General features: G+C 41.2%; 1 protein-coding gene across 4 annotated transcripts in view; it reads right to left on the reverse strand.

The window, feature by feature from the left end:
* Window positions 1–5,850: 5,850 nt before the first annotated feature.
* The window catches only part of ZNF800 (zinc finger protein 800), a 29,424-nt gene continuing 7,567 nt past the window's right edge, over window positions 5,851–27,707 (reverse strand). For 2 of the 4 annotated variants that reach the window (XM_069976731.1, XM_069976738.1), the window contains 3 exons: window positions 14,948–15,043; window positions 14,009–14,152; window positions 5,851–10,241 (listed from right to left, as the gene is read on the reverse strand). In XM_069976731.1, coding sequence (XP_069832832.1) covers window positions 8,602–10,241; window positions 14,009–14,152; window positions 14,948–15,043 — 1,880 coding nt within the window. In that variant the 3' untranslated portion in view covers window positions 5,851–8,601. Of the gene's footprint in view, window positions 10,242–14,008; window positions 14,153–14,251; window positions 14,289–14,947; window positions 15,044–27,707 lie in introns of those variants that run through there. The other 2 variants (XM_069976743.1, XM_069976751.1) reach the window with 2 other exon arrangements.

The raw sequence follows: 27,707 nt of genomic DNA on the forward strand, positions 1-27,707 counted from the left end.
CCAATCTGTCCAGGAAAAGTAATTACTGGGAGGTGACGATCGACAGCTCAAACTACTACCAAAAGATCCAAACTAATCCTGAGAATGGAAGCACTGGGTCCTTGGGGTCTAATTGATTGGTAGTTGCGCTTTGAATATATGTCTATTAATATATCGCTACTTGTACTTTTTCCACTATATTTATGTTGTATGTTTTGAAATATGTAATGTTTGTAAATTAATAATACGTATTTAACCCCTTAAGGTCCAAGCCAATTTTCGTTTTTGGGCTTTTGCTTTTTCCATTTTATGTTTAAAAGTCCATAGCGCTTGCATTTTTTCACCTAGAGACGTATATGAGCACTTATTTTTTGCGAAACCAATTGTACTTTGCAATTACAGGCATAATTTTTCCATAAAATATGTTGTGAAACCGGAAAAAAATCATTTGCGCTGTCAAATTGAAAAAAAAAAGAATTTGTTTTGATTTCGGGGAGTTTTGCGTTTACGCCGTTCGCCCTATGGTAAAACTGACTTGTTATGCATGTTCCTCAAGTCGTTACGATTACTATGATATATAACATGTATAACTTCTATTGTATCGGATGGCCTGTAAAAAATTCAAACCATTGTTAACAAATATATGTCACTTAAAATCGCTCCATTCCCAGGCTTATAGCGCTTTTATCCTTTGGTCTATGGGGCTGTGTGAGGTGTCAGTTTTTGCGCCATGATGCGTTCTTTCTATCGGTACCTTGATTGCGCATATACGACTTTTTGATCGCTTTTTATTACATTTTTTCTGGATTTGATGCGACCAAAAATGCGCAATTTTGCACTTTGGGATTTTTTTGCGCTTACGCCGTTTACCGTGCGAGATCAGGAATGTGATTAATTAATAGTTCGGGCGATTACGCGCGCAGCGATACTAAATATGTTTATTTATTAATTTATATTTATAAAATGGGAAAAGGGGGGTGATTTGAACTTTTATTAGGGGAGGGGATTTTTTATTAATAAAAACACTTTTTTACTTTTTTTTTTACATGGACTAGAAGCCCCCCTGGGGGGCTTGTATATACATAGCACTGATCTCTCATAGAGATCAATGCTGTGTATATACACAGCAAAGATCCATGAGATCGGTCATAGATTACTATGGCCTGCTGCAGGCCATAGCAATCTACTGCCGAGCCGGGATCAGCGTCATTCCGACGCTGAGGCCCGGCACGGCCAGAAGAACGGATCTCCCCCCCCGCGAACGCATCGCGGGGGGGAGATCCGTGCCACTAGACACCAGGGACGTTGTGCATAAAGCACTTCAATGCAGCTGTCAGGTTTGACAGCTGCATTGAAGTGCTTAATTAGCCGGCGCGGCAACGGGACCCGCGCCGGCTAACAGAGGCACTGCCCGGCTGCAGATTGCAGCCGGGATCGGTGCCGTTCAGAGCGGGGTCCCGGCGGGACCCCGCTCTGAACACCCCCCGCGGCGCCATGACGTATGAGATACGTCATGGGTCGCTAAGGGGTTAAGGGCGTAGATATATAGTGATGACAGGTCTGTGAACAAACACACTGTGGCGTGCGAAACAGCTGTTGCCTGTTTGTCCACCCTACATGACCTGTTTGGCTTTGGAATAAAAAAGTTTTATGCTACATTCAGTGAGTGCCATGATTATGTTATTAGATTTGTCTTGTCGCTAGAGATTAGCAAATCTACAGTAGGAGTGAAGCAAATTGCTTTCTGCTCATCAAGCTGTGGGCTTTCAAGTCTGCTCTGCTTCCTGCCGCTCCACCCCGGGTGCTAAAAAAAGATGGATCCAGTTTCCCTGGACTGGATCCATATTTTCCCAGCACCTGAGAAGGAGTGGGACAGAGCAGAGCAGACTTCACAGCCAGCAGCCTGACAGGCAGAATGCAGATAGTAACAAAGCTTTTCCCTTTTGTTTCTACTGTAGATTCATTCATCTCCATTTGTCACCCTTTCGGTAATTCAGTAACTTCAAGAGATTTCTTTTTTTAATAGTGGTTTGCATTTAGAGATAAGCTGTACAATCATAAAGGCATTTATTGATCGTACACTTTGTCAACGGCTACCTTCTGTGTTTTTTGCTTGGATAGATTTTAATTTTTACAAAAGAAATAATTCTACAAACATCCACTTTAGTTGTCTTCTGTGGTCTTCCAGGCCTATTATTGCCAGTGCTTTACTTTACACCAATTTGTTGATTTAGGCCGTTGCCAGTTCCCTTTCCAGAGCTGTAGCAGAACATTTGATTATACACTACTCTGCTTATACAATGGTCCCTCAACATACAATATTAATTGGTTCCAGGACGACCATTGTATGCTGAAAATATTGTAGGTTGAGACCAAAATTTGATGGAAAACTGGCCCAGGTAAAGAGCAGCACAGGACATGTAGTATCACACTATACTCAGAGAATCACTACTAGACAGCCAACCAGCGCAGGCACTTCACTATTACTGGGGTTTTATGAGTAAAATGCCCATGCTTTCATGGCCATTTAGTTGATCATCTAGTTATTCACATGTGCTGCAGATCCTGACTGTCCTTAGCATTGTATGTTGAGTCTGGTGTCAAGTTACAATGGGTCTGAAAGGACCATTGTATATTGAAAATATTGTATCTTAAGGCCATTGTAAGTTGAGGGATCACTGTACTCAATATGCAGCTGTATTTATTGCCTGTCAGCTGCCTTAAGGGGTTATTTATCAGGGTGGTGTGGTGCTCTCCCCATCATGGAGGCACCCCGTGGCAACAGGCTAGAGATATCTGGCTATCCCGTGTTTTGAGACTCGCAACCGAGACTCCACGGACTCTTGTTTTGCATATTTAAATTTTTGGGGGCATCAGTGGAGACTCTTGATTGAGTACTTCATTAGAGTTTTTTTCACTGTTCTCCTTGAGTTCAGTGATAACTGTGTTTTGTTGGTTGATTTGTCATTGCCCCAACTAGCCAGAATCCTGCTCCACACTGACGAGGGGCAAATACCCCGAGGCGGCTGTCTGTGGATGGAAGCCTGCCTTGGCAAGCCCTTGTCATGATCGCAATACTCGCACCTTGAGTTAGACATTGACAAAAAGGGGCCACCCTGGTATTTCCCTATTTATGTTCCAATACTCGCAACCGAGTGGGACTTAAGGGGCTATTTATCAGGGTGGTGTGGTGCTCTCCCCATCATGGAGGCACCCCGTGGCAACAGGCTAGATATATCTGGCTATCCCATGTTTTGAGACTCGCAACAGAGACTCCACGGACTCTTGTTTTGCATACTGTCAGCTGCCTGGGTTGCGACATCGCTCAGCACAGGATAGAAGCCTGTAAACACACCTCACAATGACTGCCTGACACACCAGGTGACTGACAAACCTGCCCACATTGTAGCACCACCAAAGGCTCATCTAGTGACAACAGAGACTGATGCACAGAGTTCTCGACATCTCCGACAACGTTGGCGGACATTTTTTCTGCTTTCATCAGTGAACAGGCGCAGCTACTCCCAACAGATGATGTGTAAAACTACTTTATTAAAATAATAAACACATGTATAAAGGGCTCAGCATTACGAGTTTCTAGACCGGACTGGTCTCTTCATCAGATGTTTGGTTAATACAGTGAGAAGTAGCCATATTTAAATCCAACAAGAGGAAGTGATATCACAAGTAGGAGGATAGAGTGTATATAGAACATAATAAATCACCAGACAAGATATTAACCCATAAGTATGCACATATATAGACGTAAACATACACATATACAGTGGTACCTAGGTTCTCGAACTTAGTTGGTTCCAGAAGGCAGTTTGAGAACCAAGCAGTTTGAAAACCGAGCAGTGTCTTCCCATAGGAAATAATGTAAATGTGATTAATTGGTTCCAACAGCCCCCAATAATTACCTACAATACAAATTTATTACGATAAGTGCTCAGTATAATCACTACAGTATAGTACAGCACTATACTGTACAGGACATTAAACATAAGAAATGTTCATCAGCAATTAAAGTACAGTAGTCACCAACTCCTCACCCATCACTGTATAGCGTCCCCCCATCCAAGCACTGTAATGTATGGGAGATGATGGTGCACTGCCTGTACTACTACTGTACTATTTATGCACTCCAGCAGTCTTATACAGCACTGTACTGTATGTGAAGCCTCACCACTGCTTAACTCACCAGGTACAACCCACCATCGCAAAAACGTTGGAAAACGGAGCAAAGTTCGAATTCCAAACACCACTACTGGGTAAATTTTCGTTCGAATACCGAGTTCGAGTTCCAAAGCGTTCGAAAACCGAGGTATTACTGTATATACATACATACACACACATATATACATGAACCCAAAGCCAGAATTCATATACATAGCAAAAAAAGGATGATGGCCTCTCCCGCCATTATCTGCTTTAACACCATTGCGACCCGTCTAGTTTAGTCCTCACAGTGAATGAACAGATTCCAATGCCCAGAACAAATATAGGTCCCTGATCAACAGGGAGACCTATTGGATTTTCCACCTGTCATCTCTGGTACCGAATGGGTTAAACGAGTGCATTGATAGCATCAAATAATAATTTGTCATCCTTTTTTGCTATGTATATGAATTCTGGCTTTGGGTTCATGTATGTGTGTGTATGTATGTGTATATGTGTACGTCTGTATATGTGCATACTTATGGGCTAGTATCTTGTCTGGTGATTATGTTTTATATACACTCTGTATCCTCCTACTTGTGAAATCACTTCCTCTTGTTGGATTTAAATATGGCTACTTCTCACTGTATTAACCAAGCATCTGATGAAGAGACCGGTCTAGAAACGCGTAATGCTGAGCCCTTTATACATGTTTTTATTTTAATAAAGTAGTTTTACACATCATCTGTTGGGAGTAGCTGCGCCTGTTATACCTGCGGGAAATAAGGTAGTGAAGGACCGTGGAAATCCCGGCTTACCCTTTACCTCTTATTGCACCAGGAGGCGCCCCTTGCCTTCTCTCTGTTTTATCACCCACCTGCTGGAAATTGGAGAGGAGGTCTGCATCTTGTTACGGTCCTGGCGTGGGTTTGCAGGAAAGCTGCTCACTGGTTCCCGTCTTGAGTATACGCAGCCAGGTGAGAGGAGAGCCAGTTTCACTCCGGTACTGAAATTCTATACATCCCATTGCATCTGGTCCTGCACATGGAGAGCTGTCTTTGTTCTCTTTTTCTCTAGCTTCATCAGTGAACAGCACTGAGGTCCACTGGTCGCTTACTCAGTGCAGATGCTCCTTTGCTCCCTATGTTGGTATTACATAGTGTTTCTCAGTTCTAAGGGCATTTTTAAATGGCCCAATGTTAGGCAGCAAACAAGGCTCGATTAATAGTGTGACTGGGCCACACAATCATTGGATTATCCATCTGCCTTATTAAATGCATTGTTATTGTCAATTTATATAGCAGCACAAATTATTCGGTTAGCTGAAGAACTTCAACTACGTAATTGGCTGATCGCTGATCTTTTTACGGGGGCCAATCATCACGTAAATAAGCACTTCAAGAAACACTCAATGCCGATAAGCCGCTCATGTAAAAGGGCCCTCAGTCTTGTCAGTGCTGCAGTTTTTTTATTCCGATTATACATGCAAGTTAATGATCCACTACACACTATTATTTTTCCACCCTATTGTATTACTTATCTAATCATCTTTACATTGCATTTTACAAGCAGGAGATTGTTGTAGCAGTTGTAATGGCCCCCTGTTCTCCCTGACCGTAAAGTGTTGAGCAAAATAAAAGGCTTTGATTATTTTTACTATGAAGACAGTACATGCAATAGGACAACTTTATTATGGAGCAAGGCACAGAAGACTTTCAGGAAAAATAGTATTTTATTATTATTTCAACACCATCTCCTACTGGCTTTCTATGCATTTATACCTTTACACAGTAAGGGTCTGTTTACACTTGTGTTAGTACTCGCTCATCAAACTTCTGTTGCTACATGACCCAGAGGCTAGGTCCGAAAGTAGTGGAATTTGCTGTGAAGGATTTAAGCATCAAATCTGCAGGAAAATTCCCATTCTTCCACTTGCTACTGTACTTTTCTGCAAATCTTGAGAGAAAACTCGTAGCAGATCCAACAAGTGTGCATGTATCTCTTATAATTCAATGGTGAACATACAGGCGATCCTTGGGGATCATAATGGATAGTAACAGATCTAGTATATCCCTCAAATATTCTAACAGTTACAAAGCTGTTATTTTATGCAATTGCTCCAAAACATAAACATGCCAAAGCTGAAGATTATCCTTTAGCAACAAAAAAAATAAATAATTTTTTTTACAGCCCTAAAAATGTAAGTAAAATAAAAACAAGCTAGACACAGAAGGATTAAATAAGTTATATTTATCAATACATTATAAAAACAACTAAAAGGCTTAAAACAGTAAATGAATATGACTTGTTAAAATATAATTTACAGAAAAAAAATAATTGCAGTTAATTACATTAATTATTGATTTAGTCTGAAAGGTGAAGAATGGCTATATGAAATTGTTGCTCGTTAATAATGGTTTAAAGCATTACTGTCATATGCAGACATCTCAAAACTTACTAACTGTATGTGGTCTCACTCCTGAGACACTCTTTAATCGCAAGATACAGACAGGGCAACACACTGCAGTGCGATTCATTCCCTAGTTGGCAGGGGCATCTGACTCATTCACTTCATGGACTGGGTAATAAGGAAAACAAGTAGGATGTCATTGACAGCCGGGCAGTGAGGCACACTGCTGTGCACTCCAAGTGGCTGTATCTCTGGATCACTGCAGCTCTCAGCCTCTGAGGCCGATGCGATCACTAATTTCAGACATGTCAAATGTTGGCTAGGTTCTGACTGGTTGGACCCCAGCTTACTATTAGAACTAAGTGGCAGAAGCCCTAAAAAAAAAACTGTGCTGCTTTGTCATCTTATCCAGGTAGCCATATACCCACTTACTAATGCAGCCAAAACCCCAACCAATTGGACATTGTTGGCATATTCTAGCCCTTTGCTACCAATGTCTCTGATGAGAGAGCCCATATGACATATCTTATTACATAAAAGGGCCTTCAAAATAAAGCGAAAATTTTAAAATGTCACTAGTAAAGCAATTAAACCACTCCTCTACCTCCTCTAAATATCACTAAAATAACTAATAAATTAGATAAAAAATAAAATTATCATTTTAAGAAATAAAATAAAATGCAGGAACACAAAACAGTCAAAAATTATTTTTTTGCATTTTTTTCAACAATTTACAAAATGTGTTCACCCTCTAGTATCAATCATTGTTCTTTTGGTTTGAGTTATAAACTAAAAGTCAGAATTTATAAACGAGGGTTGGTGCAAGCAATGGGCCATGCCATTGAAGTTTAGTTCACATATATAAACATACACTACATGCCTCATAGTAACTTCACACCAAAACGAACCATGCTGTAAATTTACCAAGCACAGTATAATGGACAAGTTTCAGTATGCTATTTTTTTACAATGTGAGGAGTGTATAACACATATATACACATACACAAATATATGCACACGCATTTAAAAGAAATAATTCCAGTGAACTAAGCAAGTAAACATAAGTGATAGAGCTCCTGACTGTGCTACGTATGCTACAAAAATAAAAAGACAACATAATGTGTACAGCAATGTTAACCAATATTTTTTGAGAGTAGATTTTACTCTCAAGAATGTTTCAAACCTATTTTTAAAAACAAAAATACTCATTACTCTCGAGATAAAAGACAAACATTGTAGAACTAAGATAAATGCCTTTGTCAGCTAATTCTAAGCAGAAAATTAAAGTTATTGGTAAAAAGAAAAAAAATCATTCAACCATCAATAAACTTCAAGTATTACACAGGAGCCTCTGAAAAAGCAATGATTCCTTCACATTAATGTTTGAAAAAGTATAACAACCTTCCAGGAAAATCTGGTATCTTGAGAGAATTCTTCCTGACTTATGCAAGAGGATATCCATCTACAGTTATTCTATCTCACACAAGTGTATGGTTCAGTATTTACAAAATACATAGATTGAAAGTGATATTGTTAAATACAGAAATGAAGTTTCTACTAAAACGTTAACATTAAAAATGTATACAATACACAAGATTCAAAGCAATCTACCTGGCCAAGCTGCTTTCATTTGCAGCATGCAGAGAATGCACATAAAAATAATAAAACACCGTAACACTTTAAGGGTTTATCCAGCATTAGAAAAACTTGGCCACTTTCTTTCAGAGACGGCACCACTGTTGTCTCCAGATCAGGTGTGGTTTGCAATTAAGCTCTATTCACTTCAATGTAGTTGCAAATGTGAGCTGCAACCTCAAACCCTCCCCCCACCCCCAAACTGGAGACTCGTTTGGAGTTGTGCTGTCTCTGGAAGAAAGTGGCCATGTTTTTCAAATGTTGGATAAACCCTTTAAGGGAAAAAACAAGCCAATGTCTCCAACACAGTTTTACCAAATGACTAAACTGCCCGTTAGCACAGAGAATCTAAAATATCTTGCATTCCTTACTTAAAATGACTCATGTCTTTTAAAAAGATGTCCTTTAACAATGTTTGTTTAGGAAACAGATGTTTTAGACCTTGTACTTCTCCCTTTCTTTTTTATGTCCACAGGTGAATTAATAGAATTCGCTTTGTGGTTCTTTTTATGTAGCTCCAAATCTTTCTTTTTAGCAAAGGCTTTACTACAGGTTTTACATTTAAGTAACGAAAAGTTTTTGGTCACCTTAACTTCAATGCCTGCATCACCCCCATCGTTCTTTTTGCTGGAGGATGAGGACTGATCTTTTTTTGAAGTAGCTTTTTTACCTTTCTCTTGCTTGTGACGTTTCTTTGAAGCTTTATCCATAATACTCTCAATTGGTTTCTTTATGGCTCGACTTTCCAAGTTTGACGTTATTTTAATCAGAGCACGCTGAGTCTTTTTGTGAACAACTGTTATGTGCCGGATAACATCACGTTTCCTACGGGTCTCATATGAGCAAAGAGGACATCTGTAAAATTTTACAAAGATGCAGTTTCCATCTGTATGCAGCTCTATGTGCTTTGCCAAGTTCTGTTTAGAAGTAAATTGTCGTTTGCAGAGTTTACAGTAAAGTTGCTTGAAATCAAAACCTGCTGATAATTTAGGCTTTCGACACTTCTTCTCACTAGCAGGAGAAGAAACAGTTTTAGGAGAATCGCCATCTGATTTTTTTTTATTTTTTGCTGCAAGTACACTCTTTTTTTCCACTGTTGTCCCCTTAGATTCACTTTGAGGGGAACTTGTGCCAGAATTCCACGAGGCGTCTTCCATTTTTATTTTACCATTTGTAATAGTGGCATGTCCATCATCTGATTTGGCTTTATTTTCAGCTTGAGTTGCTTTATGTACTATCTGCATATGCTTCTTTAGCAGGTATTTTGAGGTGTATCGCCTATTGCAAATAGAACAAGTACACGATGCAAGACTGAACTTTGCTGAAGATTTTTTGGTTCTGGGAATAGTGTTTGCTCCTTTTTTGGGTGTTGCTATTTCAGAATTCATACTTTTACTAGATTTTGCACTACTTTCTGTTGACAAATATTCTCGTCTCATACCCTTATGAACTTCATCAATGTGCCTCCTTGTATTGGCCTTTGTAGCAAATGATTTGTGACATAAATGACAGCTTTTACCTGTTGAACGTATCAGGCTGCTATGTCCTTTTGAAGAAGACAAGGGTGTATTTCGTTGAACCTCAATTAATTTTTTAATATCTTCCACTTTTTTCTTGTGTACTTTCTTAATGTGACGACGAATGCTCCTTCTACAGTTAAAATCTTTTTTGCAAACACGACAAATAAATGGATTGCTATTGCTAGCTTTTTTCACAGCTTTTGTAACAAAACTGGAAACATTTGTATTGCCTACATTTAATAAACTAGAGGGGTCCGCTATTGCAACATTATCTGAAGGTGAAATTACAGTTTCTGAAGTCAAAGATGGTTGGGAAGCAGGGCCAGACTCCTCCTCTTGACTATCAGCAGACTCAGGCATATTAACACCGAGGTTTACTTCATCAGCAGGCTTAACAGTCTGAAAAACTGCATTCTTGTTTGTCTGTATAGTTTCTAACTGTACAACAACTTCTGAATTGTTTTCTCTTGGGCATACTGACTCCACTATATCTTTTGCAACTTCACTCTTTTGCAACTGATTATTCCCATTTGGAGGATCTGTAAGAAAAAAAAAAAGAACAATCAAACATCATATGTGCAGACTAGAAGATGCTGTATAATATTCCTAATTGCATATTTTCCCTCTCACACATTCCTTTTCAGATGATGAGATCTCAAGTAAAACACCAAAACATTTGCAAGACTATTACAGTGCAAGACTAAATCTGGCAATCACTAACGCAAGAATTGTGATTTAGAGCTCTATAAATGTTTAAAGTATCACTGTAACTTTCAAAACTTAGTATCAGCCATAGATGGGATGTGCAGCCGTTCCTTTCTCTCCAGTTTCACTGTAACTTTCAATCTAAATCCACTGTGGATGTGCCAAACTTGCAATTATGTTTTAACTATAATGTCTAAAAACTTCTGACATGTCATAGCGTCATGTCAGAAGTGCGTATTGATGACGGTCCAGGTGCGGAAATCCCCGCTGATCGCTAAAATGAAGGGACAAAAGCTTAGCAGCTCTGCCCCTTCATCTCCGTTATAACTGCAGACTACTGAATTATAATAGAACCTATGGAACTTCTGGCCGGCCCATTATAATTATATAACAGCAACTCGTGGACAAAATAATTTGTTGCTAATTGTTTGGACTGGGTTCACCCTTGGTATTTTGGTCAGTATTTTTAGTCAAACCCAAGATTGAAACAGACACAAAAAAATAGTATTGATTTGGCTAAAATATAGGCAAAAATAACTGTATAACTAGCCCAACAGTTTGTAACATTGATGACCCTACAATGGGATAATTTTATGAGCCTAGCCTTAGGCTGCATTCACACGTCCGTAGATTTTGCAGACCCACGGACAGTTAATGCATGCAATGGATTGTTTCCACGCCCAGCATGATGTATCAATATCATGGCAGCAGCGGGGAGACTCGCCAGGCTGTCACTAAAGTCATTTACAGTGTCACGGCAATTCAAAGAATTTCCCAGCTGCCGGCATGATATTGATACATCATGCTGGGCGGGGAATCAATCCATAGCATGCATTCACCGTCTGTAGGTCCACAAAATCTACAGACATGTGAATGCAGCCTTGGCTACAAATGTTTTTTAAAGGAGAAGTCCGGCCAAAATTATTTTTTGATATGTTATTACTTATGGAAAGTTAGACAAATTTCTAATGTACATTAATTATGGGAAATGCACATATAGGGCTATGGAGTGTTAGGATTCTCTCAGAAACAGTGACGTCACGACTCAGGGTGTAATTCCTATGGAGTGTCCAGCAGGGGGCACTCTATATGTAGACATCTATGGGAGTTTATTGTTTCTATGGATATCTATGTAAACTAATGTAATATACAGTGTGCTTTATTGAATGAATACATCTATGGAATACTTTGGGGATCAAGTGTCCTTGCTCCCCAAAGTATTCCATAAATGTATTCAACCAGTACATTTGGAGGGCACCGAGCAGGGAGGGAGAGAGGTGCCTGTGCATCTACCATCCCCCTCCCTCCCTGCTCGGTGCTGGACACGCATACAAAGTACTACTACTCCCATCACCTGCTCATAGTATGAGCAGATGATGGGAGAGTAGTGCCTGTGCTATCCCCATCACATCAAGCTGTGAAGAGAGGGAGCGGAGGAGCAGCCCTTGTGTGAGGAGCGGCGGCGGGGAGTGGGAGGATGGGAGGAGTAGTACTGTGTATACAGTATGTGTCCAGCACTGAACAGGGAGGGAGGGGGAAGGTAGATGCACAGGCACCTCTCTCCCTCCCTGCTCGGTGCCCCCTAAAAGTACTGATTGAATACATTTATGGGGGCACCGTATACTTTGGGGAGCAAGGTCTGTTTAGGTCTGATCTTTTGATTCATATTTATTTTTATTACATTTTTTGGGAGTTTTTAACACTTACACACCACACTGATCTATCAATACATCCTTCTGCAGACAGGCTGTATCAATAGCTAAGTTACAATCGCTATAGCAGCCGAGCAGAGGTCCTGACAATGGATCAGTTCCTCTCAATCGCATCATGAGTAGCAGATCTTGGCCACCAACGTTGATATATAAAGGCCATTTAAATGCCGCAGTTAGTTGACAGTGGCATTTAAATGGCAGTCACAGTAATCACCCCATGCCTGCTATAAGCAGTGAACCCAAACTGTTACAAGCAGCTAGGAATGGTGCGGGATCGACTCTCAAGCCCTTAATGGCTTCATGATGAAAATAAACTGGTCATTAAGACATAGTCCAGTTCCATTACTCATATTTAACACCTTTATGTCAGATATAGATATATATATATATTACATACACACAGATTCATTCCTGTGAGGAGCCCTGCACATGCTGCTGCCTGTCATTAACCACTTAATGCAAAAATCATTTTGGGGGGAATACTCCTTTAATACGTTGCCCACCCGTAGCTTTCCATCTTTCCAATATCAATTTATTATGGATTCTTAACAGATTTGCTGTTATCTAGATGCATTCACCCCCACGGAATGCATAGAATCATCAAACCTCAGTCCAACCCGACACTGCTCCCGGATCCAGTCTCTTCAATGGGCCAGGTTAACCCAGCCCACTGAAGAGAGGGAGGATAGCTCCCTCAGTTTCCTCCGGTGCTGCTGTGACGCCCTCCCCCCACACACACACATCCCCGGCTCGCCTCTGTGCTGTGACATCCCTCACCCCCATTCAACCATGCTCGCTCCTGTGATCCCCCAGCCCGCTCCCCCCACCCCGTTTAACCATGCTCGCTCCTGTGATCCCCAGCCCGCTCCCCCCCGATTCAACCATGCCCGCTCCTGCGATCACCCAACCCCCCCCCGATTCAACCATGCCTGCTCCTGCGATTACCCCAGCCCGCTCCCCCCCCGATTCAACCATGCCCGCTTTTGCTATTCCCCAGCCCGCCCCCCCTCCCCAGATCCAACCATGCCCGCTCCTGTGCTGCGCTGTGACACTTCCCCCTCCACACACACAGCCGACAGTGCCCGCTCCTGTCAGCCGTCCAGCCCGATCCTGTGCTTTCCCTGCTGCACGTCAGCATGGGTGTCACAGCACAGGTGCAGGCTTGGCGGCTGACAGGAGCGGGTGTGTGGAGGGGGAAGTGTCACAGCACAGGAGCGCTCACCTGCGGCGCACACCAGACCTCCCCTTCCAGTGCGATCCTCACATATATGGAAGTCCCGGCGGGCGTGATCGGTGCTGCGGCAGGGAAGACTCACCCGCAGCCGGCGGCCCTCCAACCCCATGTACCAATCAGACATCAGCTTTGCATGATGGGAGATGTAATTTTCTAGCCGGCGCCATGTTAGTTTTTAAAAAAACATGTAACTACGGAACGGAAGCAGCTAGAAAGACGGGAGGCGGGGTATAATACTTACCTCTGTCCTGGTAATCATCATTGACTGCATCCTATAGATTTCATTGACTGCATCCCATTTAAATCCACTTTTGGCACAAAACTGCAGTGGCATTATTCCAAAAAACTGCTGTGTGTGAAACCAGCATAATACTGGTCTTGCTCACTGTCTGCAGAAGCTAACACTCTCTCGTGCTTAGTAATACCTACTAGTAGCAGCAATTTTCAACCAATGACACAAGCAAAAAACCCTATTTATATCACAAAAGAATTAACAGTATTAACTGTATGAGCAGTAATCACAAAAGCTGTTTCTGATGCTTTTTTTCTCAAAAGCAAAACAGTCACAAAAGCAGAATGTGTGATGCTAGTATTTCCAGTGTCCTTACATCCATTACCTCAACATTTCTTACTGTTTTCACAGCAAAAGGCTCACCTTCATCAACATGGAGCTTGGACATACAGTAAAACTGCTTGTGTGTAATTAGATTGGGCAATCCTCGAAAAAGGCTACGGCAGGATTTACATTCAAATATAGTATCTACTTCTCGTAAGAGCATCAGTCTGAGCTGCTTTGTGCCTATAAAAGCAAAAACAAAAAATAAATAAAAATATATATTTATATATATAAATAAAAGCACATATTGCCTCACATGGACTAATTATGGACTGTATATACATTACACATGAGCTGGAAGATACTCCCGATGCATAACCTAAAAGGGTACACAAACACAAGAGTATCCAAAGGAGCATCTTTCAGATAGATAGATATACATACATATATAGACACACACACAAACGTTGATATAAATTTTAATTTTCTTTTTTTTTTTTTCACAATTTTTTTTTTTTTTTATCACAATATGTATTTAGCAAAGGGGTGCAAACAGTTTGCTATACTATAGTTTACAAAGCATACATTTCAGCTCTCATTGCTAAACCATGACCAGCCATCTACAGCTCAATAGTCTGCCAAGCCAGCGAACATTTAGACAGTGATGCTTTAACCGCTGTTATTAATCATATTTTCTCAATACTTGAATAGCTATAAAAAAAAAATGGCAAAGAAACACAAATATATGTTTAAAGGGGTAGTTCCCATCTCAGTAAGTTATTCCATCTCAAAAGATGAGGAATGAATCAGTGGCCACACAGGTGTGGTCAGCACGATTCTTTCCACGGACGATCATGTTCCCGTTCTTGAGATCAACGAGGGGCGATCCCCTAGCCATTCTGAGGATAGGGAATAACCTAATGAGATGGGAATACTCCTTTAATGACAATTACAATATTTATTGGCTTTATTCACATTTTAACTTTCAAAGATTTAAACTATATATTAAAATAATTAGGTAAAAATAAGATAGCATACCGGATCTGAAACATTCAATAATTTGAAGTATGCCAGACTTCGAAGTCTGAATAGGCTGTTGTAATAAAGGCGGGTCTCCAGGCTCCACAATCTTTTCTGTAATGCAGAAATCATCCACAGAACATTATATAAAAATTTCCTGCTGGGCAGCTTAAAGTTTTTAGTTTTTAGATTTTTTTTTTCAAAATACAGATTAAAAATCTAAAAAACAGGATATTTATACACGCCTTAAAACAAATATGTCTCCAGAGTATGCTTTTGTGCTGTTAATAGCACAGCAAGCAGACACAGATTTTATCATATTGGTTCATGATGTTACAGGCCCATTTGTTTGTTCTAGATTTCAAACAAAACCTCCTGGCTAGCCGCAGCCACCAACAGAGGGAGCATGGGTGCTTACAGCATACTGTCTGAGTTCAATAAATGACAGTAGTCACATACAGTAGTGTGACCTAGTGAGTCTTATCATAGAAAAGCAGCACCATGACCACTTGTTAGTATGGAGTATTCTCAATTAGAGGTGGGTGTGAGCAGCAATGCAGGCCAGTTCTATTCTATAAAGTGGAACTTGGTGTACAAACCATACTACAGTATGACCAGGAAGGAAGCCCAGCTCTACTCTGTGCTCCTGGCTAAAAAAAAGTGCATTTGGAAATCAAATTAATTTGTTAATTAATCATATGATTTCAGTCAAGAAAGTTTGTGGGATGATGATAGGTTGAACATACTTAAGCCTAAACTACATGTCTCGCAAAGTCGTCCATGATTGCGGATCCGCAATCATGGACCAGCTCAGTGCCCATTGATTTCTATTGTTCTATTCACAGCAATTTTTCACAGATCTGCAAACCATTCTGTGAAAAAATAGGACATGGACAAAAATTAGCCAATAGAAGTATATTAGACCTGTATTTTTCACACATGTCACATCCTTGACATCTTTTAAAAACATGGATCAAATCTAAGCAAACTAGCTACATTTTTTTTAAATCAGTTCAACATTTTTGTGGATGCGCTACGGATGCAATTACAGAACATCTTTCACAGACCACAGTGTAAAAATAGTGGACCTATATGCAGATCTGAAATATCACTAAACTTCGTAAGACTAAATGGTTTTCATAAGTAAAAGCTAACTACAGAACAAAACAAATGTAGTGTGTCTCCAGTTCCAAAACATTATGGAGCATTAAAAACATAGATCATCACTGACAAGAGATGGACAAAACTAGAACAACCCTAATTTTACATGGTTGAACTCTTCCTGACACTCTTTTAGTCACTGATAAAACTCACTCCCACAATAATCAATGTTAATAAACTTCATTACTTGTGTTGCTTTAAAGCAACTCTGTACCCACAATCTGCCCACCCCAAACCGCTTGTACCTTCGGATAGCTGCTTTTAATCCAAGATCTGTCCTGGGGTCCGTTCGGCAGGCGATGCAGTTATTGTCCTAAAAAACAACTTTTAACCCTTAGAGGACCAGGCCAATTTCAATTTTTGCATTTTCGTTTTTTCCTCCTTGTGCTTAAAAGGCCATAGCACTTGCATTTTTTCACCTAGAAACCCACATGAGCCCTTATTTTTTGCGCCACTAATTGTACTTTGCAATGACAGGCTGAATTTTTGTGGTGAAATTGAAAAAGAAAAAAACATTTCTTTTATTTGGTTTTTTTTCGTGTTTACGCCGGGCGCCCTGGGGTAAAACTGACTTATATGTCTTTACGATTGCAACGATATGTAACATGTACAACTTTTATTGTATCTGATGACTGGTAAAAAATTTAAACCATGTTAACAAATATATGTTCCTAAAAACGGCTCCATTCCCAGGCTTATAGCGCTTTTATCCTTTGGTCTATGGGGCTGTGTCAGGTGTAATTTTTTGCGCCATGAAGTGTTCTTTCTATCGGTATCTTCATTGCGCATGTGACTTTTTGATTGCTTTTTATTACAATTTTTCTAGATTTGATGCGACCAAAAATGCGCAATTTTGCCCTGTTTTTTTTTGCGCTTACGCCATTTACCGTGCGAGATCGGGAATGTAATAAATTAATAGTTCGGGAGATTACGCATGCGGCGATACCAAACATGTTTATTTATTTATTTATATTTATAACATGGGAAAAGGGGGGCGATTCTGACTCTGAGGGGGCTTTTTATTAACAACACTTTTATTTTTACTTTTACACATACTAGAAGCCCCTTGGGGGACTTCTAGTATAAGTGCACTGATCTCTCATTGAGATCTATGCTGCATAGGTATGCAGCATAGATCGATGAGATAGGCACATCAATTGCTTCCAGCTGCTGCAGCCGGAAGCAATCGAGTGCCGAGCTGGGATCAGCGTCATTACGGCGATGACCCCGGATGGGGTAAGATGTGTGGATCGCTCCTCCGGGACAATGTCCCGGAGGAGCGATCCTCCCCACTAGACACCAGGGAACGGCTGCATCAAGTAATCAGATGCAGCTGTCAACTTTGACAGCTGCATCTGATTACTTTATTAGCGGGCATGGCGATCGGGCCATGCCCACTAATAGCCGCGGGACCCGGCACCCGGGACCACGGCCGTTCAGAGCGCGGCCCCCCTCTGAGCGCATTGAGGCGGCCCTGGACGTACAGGTATGTCCAGGGTCGCCTAGGGGTTAAACTTGCAGCCGTGTGTCAAACTGGCATGGCCTAGACTGTGTGCATGCATTAGGCTGGCACAACCTCTCCATCCCCCCTCCCCGCCCTCTTCATCATTAGGAATGCTCCAGGCAGATTGTCTACTATTCATCAGCTGTGTGAATATGGCATATGGGCTGGATCGTTAAAGAGTTACTGTCGTATTTTTTTTTTTTTTTTTGCAGAAATCAATAGTCCAGGCAATTTTAAGAAAATTTGTAATTGGGTTTATTAGCCAAATATGCCATTATCTGCATTTAAAAAGCCTTTTCCCAGGTCCCCCCCCTCCCTGCTCTTTTCCATCCACTGTAAAAAAAAAAAATCAGGAAATTGTGACTTATTGCATCAGACGTACCCTGTCTGTTCTAGGGAGAGGGGAGGGGGGAGGAGGGAGTTAGACGACAGCAGAGAGAGCTGGGTGAACAACGCTGTAATCAGAGGTCAGAGAGGTCAGTGCTGAATGTCAGAGGAGATAGAGGGTGATTTATATGTAGATTAACTCTTTGTTGTCCTGTTTTGGTGTTTTATTTAGCTCTCTCCATAGGAGAACAATGAAGACAGGGAGAGCTTTCACGACAGTGACACTTTAAGGCACCTGTGCAGTGTTCACTGCAGAGAAATAGGAAAAATCCTGCCAGTGTCATTCCTAATGATGAGGAGGGTGGGGAGGAGGGACGGAGGGGTGGTGCAGTTTGACACAGGGCTGCAAGTTAAAAAGTACATCACCTGCCGAACAGACCCCTGGACAGATCTTGGATTAAAAGGAGCTATCCGAAGGTACAAGTTGTTTGGGGGGGACAGATTGTGGGTACAGAGTCACTTTAAAAATCTGTTGAGGCATTTTACCAGTGTGATATATCGCACCTGACAGTGTTCCAATGGGGAAAGGAGAATGATTGTTGGTGTGCACCTGTTTGTGTCCATTGTGACCCGAGTATGTCTAGGTCTACAGGTTCCTTGATCAAATCCTTGTATGTAAAACAAGGCAAAACGTCTGCAGAAAGGTAACTTTGGTCAAACAAAGCTTGGCATGAGAGAAAGAAGAGCACTTTGTTGTTGCCTCTTCTCAAGTCACTGCAGTACTAACCCTTTGATGACCTGGCCAATTTTCGTTGCACCTATAACACCTATCCTAAAATGGTACCAACAAAAACTACAGCCCACAATGAAAAACAAGCCCTCATACAGCATAAAACTACATAAATTCTGTATTGTTGTTTACTACCGCCCTGAAAAATAAGGAAAACATGCTAGTTCTTCCCAAAGGTGTGGGGCACAAAAACAAAACTCAAAAATTGTTACATTTTCTTTTCTTTGCATCTTCTTTTTCAATTTTACTCCAAATGTAACAAAGCAAACTACAAAAGGGACCTCAAATGCCAAGCGCTTATATGGCTCAATGCATGAATAAAATAGTTTTTGCTTTTAGAAAGGGAAAAGCTGTAGTAAAGTGATGTATATATTCTGGCAAGGTCACATATTTATGTGTGTTTATTGTAGACAAGTGGGTACATCACAGACATTTATAATCCAAGGTGTAAACCATACGCCGCTCACAGCCACTCTAATAGGCAAGAGACTGCCACCTCCCTTATGTAGGTTGCACCACTAGGAAAATGAAAATACGTGCACTTGAACACTTGAATGACATCACTGGCAATCCTTTTTGTCACAAATCGGGGGCCTCAGCACACTTTATCAACAAACATAATATAAAATGTGATAGCTTCACAATTTATGGCATAGAAAAAATATATACAGAAGCGAGAGGAGGTGATACAGAAAAACATCTAAAAAATCGTGAAGCTTATTGGCAGTACATCTTGGGCACTAGAACCCCTAATGGTATGAATATACGTAGAGAACTCATGTATCATTATTAAACAACCATTTGTATACATTATAACTGAGTTAGGTACTGGTAACTCCCTACTGAATTTATTAATTTTGAGATACATCATTATTGATATCAGATTCCTGTGTTCGTACATGTTCACATTCATTTATTTATATCATTTGTATCTTTTCACATAGTAGTAATCACTTGTGATCAATTTCACTCTCTGATTAGAGCATGTTCACATTTAGATCTGCATGGCCAACTACTCACTTTATCAAGCATTATTCCCATAGTGAAGTATATATACATAAATTTATCATACGTATTAAAGTCTTATTATATATATGGGACACATTCTCTCTCTGTGCATGATTCTTTTGTCTCCCTATTAGCAAAGTTATGAATGTTTAGAAAGATGGCATTATCTTAGTAGTATCACTTGTTAAAACAGGTTATGCGATTGGGAGATATTCACACACTTATATCTTTATATATATATATATGAATAATACTTTATACGTATGTGTGTGTTTTTTGGATCATGTACTTTATTACATCTTGTATGCATTTTTGTTTTTGATACCGCAACAAATGTATTGTTTCTTTTAAGAGTTAACTTGTGCACCTGTCTATGTACACCTGTGGAGGTGATTACTAAAAGGGAACCAATCACGCCGAAATTGCCCCCATTGATAAGGAAACGCGCTGGTACATAACCCAGCACGCTTCCCAAACATCCCCCTGTCCCCTCTTATTACCCCGCAATCTGTCCCGCGCCGTATGCTAAATCAGCCCCAAGTAGTCACGGTGGGCTGAACTAGTCATGGTCCTGGGCGTAGTTATCCGGGTCCTGGGCGGCTTCCAGCCTCTGGGCGCGATTCAAAGACTTGCGCTCCGCCAACGTAATCTCTGGCTTGCGTTCCATGCTGGCGGCGTTTGTGTTCCACGATAGCAGTGTGTCGCGTCTTTCACACGCCGCGCATGCGCAGTACGGCGGGAGATGACACTGACATACTGCGCGTGCGCGACGTGCCGAAGGCGTCGGCGCACCGCCGTCGTGGAACGCAAATGCCGCTGACGTGGAATGCAAGCCAGAGATTACGTTGGCGGAGCTCAGTTCTTTGAATCACGCCCCTCTGGGCGTGATTACAGCGCTGAAAGCCGCCCAAGACCCGGATAACTACGCCCAGGACTATGACTAGTTCAATCCACCGTGACTACTTGGGGCTGATTAGCATACGGCGCAGGACTTCACAAATGTAAGATTGCGGGGTAATAAAGGAGGGGACAGGGGGATGTTTGGGAAGCGTGCTGGTTGATGTACCAGCACGTTTCCTTATCAATGGGGGCAATTTCGGCATGATTGGTTCCCTTTAAGGAAGTTGTTCACAAGGGAAACTTGGTTGATTAAGAGCGTGCATGCGCTTGAAACGCGTCCTGTGGGGTCACTGCACATAGGTGTTGATTGTATACTTGGCATTGGAAAAATAAAGGAACTTCTCTGCTTCAAGTGCTGGATTACCGCTTTTTTTTTTTTAATACCATTATCTCTGCATGGATGCTATAATTGTTATGAAAAAGACCCCTTTGAAAAAGTTCACCCAAACATTGGATTATAAACATCTGTGATGTACAGTTCGTCTAAAAAAAAAAAAAAAATCACAATTAAAGGGGTATTCTCAGCTGCCAAAATTACCCATCTTCATGCTCCTGGACTACTTTCTATAAAACTATACATATATCGGCCAAAATTTACCACTAAGCCGAATCTGTTATACGCCAGTCACGTCTTGTCAGCTTGGTCGGACCACCACGCAATGTTGGCGGAATTTGATCTGATTGGGAAAATGGCTACAACATTTTGGTGGCGGCTGAATGAATCTCTACTAACAAATCCACGTATCAGACAGCAGTTGCAAGAAGATTTACAGTAATTTTTCCAGACCAACACCGTGCTGTCATCAGACCCCTGTTGGGTTTGGTTGGCCCATAAGGCCTTCATGAGGGGTAGATTAATTGCTGTTTCCACTGGAGTAAAGAGGGACCGTAATAAGGCCCAGGTTACTTTGGAGAATAATCTTCTTAGGCTTACAATAGCCCATCAGCGTAACCCCACAATATATCTGTATAAGGCTATCTCAGACACTAAATTGCAACTTAATGCTATTCTTTCTCATAGGACTGAAAAAGCACTTCGCTGGACTCAGGCAACGTACTATAAGTGGGCAAACAAACCAGATCGGCTCCTGGCTCGCATGCTGGCCCAAAAACAGAGTTTGAACCAAACTCACAGATTACAGGTACGACCGGGGCTCTACTCTTCTCATCCTGACGGCATTTATAAGGAGTTTCATTCTTTCTACTCTTCTCTCTACTCTGAACCCTCCCCTCCCTCACAAGCAAAAGGTACAGGAATTTCTCCACTCCCTTTCCCTCCCTACTCTTTCTCAGGTGGATAAAGATGCCCTAAATCATCCTGTAACGTCTGAGGAGTTGACCGAGGTTATTGGTAATCTAAGGCTAGGAAAAGCCCCGGACCTGACTGATTTTTAGCACTATAAGAATTTTTTTATTTTACTAGTTAAACCTCTCCTCTCCTTTTATAATTCTCTTCATGAAAGATCCTCAATTCCCTCTGAATTCTTGGACGCCCTGATTACAGGGATTCCAAAACCTAAAGGACCCTACTCCAACAGCAAATTATTGCCCAATTTCACTTATAAGTTTGGATGCCAAACTCCATACTTCTATTCTTTCCTTCTGTCTAAATCTCCTTCTTTCCTTTCTGACACATGCTGACCAGGTGGGTTTTATCCCAGGGAGACAGGCCCCGGACAACATACGCCAAGTCTTGGACCTTATACAGTGGTCTAACGTTAACTCACAACCTATGATGCTGTTAGGTCTTGATATTGAGAAGGCCTTGGATAGTGTGTCCTGGGACTACCTCTTTGAGGTCTTGAGCATGGGGCCTCAGAATTAACCAATCTAAATCTGAAACTCTGTATTGCGATATTTCCCCTTCACAACAGCAACTTAAATTTAGGTTTTTGCTCCCATTCCCGTACACTATCTTACTTGGGTGTGAAACTTTCTGCTTCCCTTGCTACTCTTTATTCCTCCAATTACCCTTCTCTTTTCTCTTCTATGCGTGCTGATCTTAAAAAGTGGAATGTTCCACATCTTTCTTGGCTAGGTAGGATAAATGCAGTCAGGATGGTGGTATTGCCACGTGTTCTATACCACTTTTGATGCCTCCCGGTTCCGATAGTGAACTTTGACTTGGTAGGCCTACAACGTGACATTTTGCGCCTCATTTGTAATGGCAAACGGCCACGTATTGCCAAATCAGTGATGTTTATTCACAGATGCTCTGATGGTTTATCAGTGCCACACTTATGCAATTATTATACCAGTGCAAGATTTGCCCAATTGCTTTTGGTTAATGACATGTACAATGCACCTAGTTGGGCCGAGTGGCGCCCCCCCTATGAACCGCGGTGGCCCCGGGTGCAGCATGTAGCTCGGAACAACGCTTATTAGCGGGCACTGTCCGATCGCCGTGCCCACTAATTAAGTCTTCAGATGCAGCTGTCGAAGTTGACAGCTGCATCTGAAGACATACTGCAGCCCATACCTGGTGGTCTAGTGGGGAGACAACTTCACAGGGGGCGATCCCTGCTTCTGGTGTCAGCTGTAATGGCACTGATGCCAGCTCGGCATTCTATTGCTTTTGGCTGCAGCAGCATAGATCTCAATGAGAGATCAGTGTGCATATACTAGAAGTCCCCCAGGAGGGCTCCTAGTACATGTGTAAAGAAAAAAAAAAAGAAAAGTTGTATTATTAATAAATAATCCTCTCCCCTAATAAGTTTGAATAACCCCCCTTTTCCCATTTTATAAATATAAATAAAAATAAATAAATAAACAAACATGTTTGTTATCGCCGCGTGCATAATCGCCCCAAAGTGCAAAATTGCGCATTTTTGGTTACATCAAATCCAGAAAAATTGTAATTAAAAGCGATCAAAAAGTCGTATATGCGCAATCAAGGTATTGGTAGAAAGAACACATTATGGCGCAAAAACTGACACCTAACACAGCCCCATAGACCAAAGGATAAAAGTGCTATAAGCCTGGGAATAAAGCGATTTTAAGCAACATATATTTATTAACAATGGTTTGAATTTTTTAGAACCCATCAAATAAAATAAAAGTTATGCAAGTTGCATACCGTTTCAATCGTACAGATTTGAGGAACATATATTACATGTCAGGTTTTTTTTTCAATTTCACCGCGCATATAATTTTCTATGGTTTCACAGCATGCAAAAATTCAGCCTGTCATTGCAAAGTACAATTAGTGATGCAAAAAATAAGGGCTCATGTAGGTCTCTAGGAGAAAAAAGGCAACTGCTATGGCCTTTTAGGCACAAGGAGGAAAAAACGAAAACGCAAAAACGTAATCCTCACTTTTCACCTGGTTTATTGCGGAACCAGTTTACTTGGTGGAAAGCTATAAGTTACTCACAATGATGAGGGCGGGAAGGAGGGACGGAGGGGTATAGCAATCCTAAGGCATGGGTACTCTAGGCCACGGCAATTTGACACAGGACTGCAAGTTTAAAAGTTGTTTTTTAGGACAATAACTGCATCACCTGCCGAAGGGACGCCAGGACAGATCTTGGATTACAGGCAGCTATTTGACTGTACAAGCAGTGGGGGGGGGGGGGGATTGTGGGTACAGAGTTGCTTTAAGGCACTTTCCTGAAGAGACTAAAGGCTCTGAGCACGAATTTGTAAACAGTGACATGTTACATAAAATGGAAGAGGAATAAGAATTCTAGAAACTGAAAACAGGAAACCACCTGTAACTTACAAGAATGAAAAACTGTAATAGAAACAAAGGCAATGCATATACAGTGGTGCCTTGGATTACGAGCATAATTCGTTCCGGGACCGAGCTTGTAATCCAAATCCACTCTTAAACCAAAGCAAATTTTCCCATAAGAAATTATAGAAATGCAGACAATTGGTTCCACACCCCCAAAATAATGATTTATTATTCTGAATAACATGTAAAACTAATGAAACAAACATTCAGAAACAGCTGAATATGTGACATTATAAGTTACTGTACAGTAATGGAGAGGATGGGAAACACAAGGGCTGACAGAGACTGCAGGGAGCATGAAGGAATGAGCAGGGCAGATGTGGGCACATACATGCAGCGCTCTCTGTCCGGGCAGAAGGGGGTTACATCTATGAAGAGATTACCCCCCACAGTCCTGTCCCCTGATGCAAGCCCCAGCCTGAAGTGGATCTGCTATGATTTGGAAGGTGAAGGAGACTTCCTGGGTCAGAGTACAGTGCTGTAGACCTCGCTATACAGACCATGTCCCTCCCCAACTCGCGCTCCCACCCAGTACAGGGAGCTCTTAAACCAAAGCAATGCTCTTAAACCAAGTCATAATTTTGAAGAACTATGAGCTCTTAAACCAAGTTACTCTTAAACCTAGGTACCACTGTATAACAATTTACAATATATATGCATGAACTAAATATCTGACATAATTCAATATATAGTTACACACAACTTCTAGATTTCCAACTGTTTCTAATGTGGTTAAATAGATTATACCATATGTGTAAGAAATACGGCAGCTTTATACTCCAATTGAGACCACATCAATAGGATCGTGAATATGCACGCTGCCTCTTCACTCTTCGCTCCTAGAGTGGTATACAGCGAAAAAAGAACAACGCATCCTATCCAAAGGGATCAGTGTTGAGTGCTGACCACCTTCTGCTTTAAGTTAATTAATGTTTCCTGGATGACAAAAGCTGTGCCTTTGTCATCTTCTGTGGGTCCTGGCTGTCAGTTTTAGTTGGACACCCACCACAAATATTAGCACTGGAGCCACTCTAACAGTTAACCCCATAGATACTGCGGTCAGCACAACCACAGCATCTATAGGGCTACAGAGGGAGAATTCTCCCTCTGTTCACCATTGGGGCTACGGAAGCTGGTGGGGAGAGAAGGAAGGTGGGGTGAGAGCACTACTGCGATATCTGCCCCCTTCTCTTCCTTGCCGCTGTTAAAAGCAGGTGAGAGAGGGTAGGGGGCAGAGATGGGGACTTCAGCTTATGGGATCAGTATGATCCCATTGCTTAAGACCAAAAAAGACCTAGGCATTGAGGCATCAATGGGTTAATATGCTTAAAATTGCTTTTTTCTAACCCCTATAATTCTTTTTATTTTTCGGTTTATTCAGTTTATTTTTTGTTTAGATTGAAATTTATTTATTTTTTTCTGATGTATGATGCAACCAAAAATTGTAAAACACATCAACAAAAATGTAAGAGTGGAGAGACAGCCAGCCCGCACTGCATACAGAGAGATCCCAATAGTTTACTGCCGGTGGCACAAGGAACGACTCTGGCGAAGACAACTGGGGTGCTAGATGAAAGGACAGAAATGTAATATGGATAGGAGAAATAGTCCAGCACTCACCAGGTAATATCTTCCAATGTTTATTGCGTGGAAACCATAGCAGGGAGGAGAAAGGTGGATCAGTGGAGGTGCAGGCGCATCACCTGGAATAGCTATTTCGGGACTCCTCCCTTCGTCTAGCCAGACCTCCACTGATCCACCTTTCCCCTCCCTGCTATGGTTTCCACGCAATAAACATTGGAAGATATTACCTGGTGAGTGCTGGACTATTTCTCCTATCCATATTACATCAACAAAAATTCCATGGCGTTTTTTTTTGTTTGTTTTTTTGCAAAGACGCCAGATGTTAGCTGGAAGTCAATAGAAGTTTAACATATATGCCTTAGGGTGCCTTTACACAGAGAGATTTATCTGCCAGATCATTGAAGCCAAATCCAGGAACAGACTGTAAAGAGAGAAAGGAAAGACTGAGATTTCTCCTCTTTTCAAATCCATTCCTGACCTTGGCTTCAAAAATCTGTCAGATAAATCTCTCTGTGTAAAGGCACCCTTACACACAGTGTTTTTTTTCTCTCCTCTCTGTTGTTTTTGAGGCTCTGTGTCAGTTTTACCAAAACACAACATGCTGAGAGTGTGCCTTTTTTGCAAACTGTGGTGTTTTTCTCCATTAGACTTCAATAGGAATGCTCTGGTCCTCGATGCATTGGCATTTTTTCTGCTTTTTTTTCTGGAGGCCAGAACTGTGTGTGAGGGCACCCTTATTATAAGGGCTGATCCCATACAGGAGCATGTTTTTGTATCTCCTAATTTAAAACAAGCACTCCCTATGACTTTATTTTAGCAGTTGCACTAAAGTCATCAGGGGAGATAGAGAGGAATGTCAAAGTGTGTATCAAACATGACAAAAAAAATGTGTAACTGGTCACAACACACTGTGCATTTGTGCAAGATATGCAAACAAAGTGGGGTTCTAAATCACTGAACAAAACCCACTGCGCAACATCTGCAACTGTGCAAGATACACAATTAAAACGAAACAGCAAATAAGAAGTCTTTAAACTGCTGTGCTGTTTATATAGCACATGGGATGACAAGAATGAAAGTAATTTTCTTACCTTGATCCTCAGTGCCTTTTTTATTTTTAATCTTGACTTCACTAGGCAAATGAGGCTTAGTGCACTATGGCCGGGACTTCCACCCTCCGTGAACCGATCCGCCTCATCGACCTGCCCCTCCTTTTAAATATTTGGGTGGAACTCTGCAGTGACATCACTCTGGTACTCATTACTGCAAAGTGACGGAAAAATACTCATGGAGGGATTGGTGGACTGAGGATGAAAGTCCTGCCGCCCAGTGCACCAAACCGCCTCGCTTGCATAGTGAATAAAGTCAACACTTCTCAAAAACTGCACTGAGGTTTAAGGTAAGAAAAATACCTTTATACCCAGCGTCCTGTGCGCTTTGGAAGATTACAGCAGGTTATATGCTTCTAACCGGCTGTTAGTTACCTTTAAAGTACAGTTCTGCAATACAAAAAAATTACAATGTCCATCCAAAAGCATCAACTACATAAACAGTGAAAAACGAAAAATTGGCTAGCACTTCCAATAACCCTACTATACCTACACAGATGCACGATGCCATGGATGAAATACAGATTTAAACACAAAAAAATACAAGAACACACTGCAACTGTTAAGATACAGTATATGAACTCCATACATTCCCCAATGGTAATTTTAGCAGGGGAAAGCTGGATCCTCCAAGCCCAGAATTTTTAGGCTTGCTTTTA

The sequence above is a fragment of the Dendropsophus ebraccatus genome, chromosome 1, assembly GCF_027789765.1.
Source record: "Dendropsophus ebraccatus isolate aDenEbr1 chromosome 1, aDenEbr1.pat, whole genome shotgun sequence".
Lineage (NCBI taxonomy): Eukaryota > Metazoa > Chordata > Amphibia > Anura > Hylidae > Dendropsophus > Dendropsophus ebraccatus.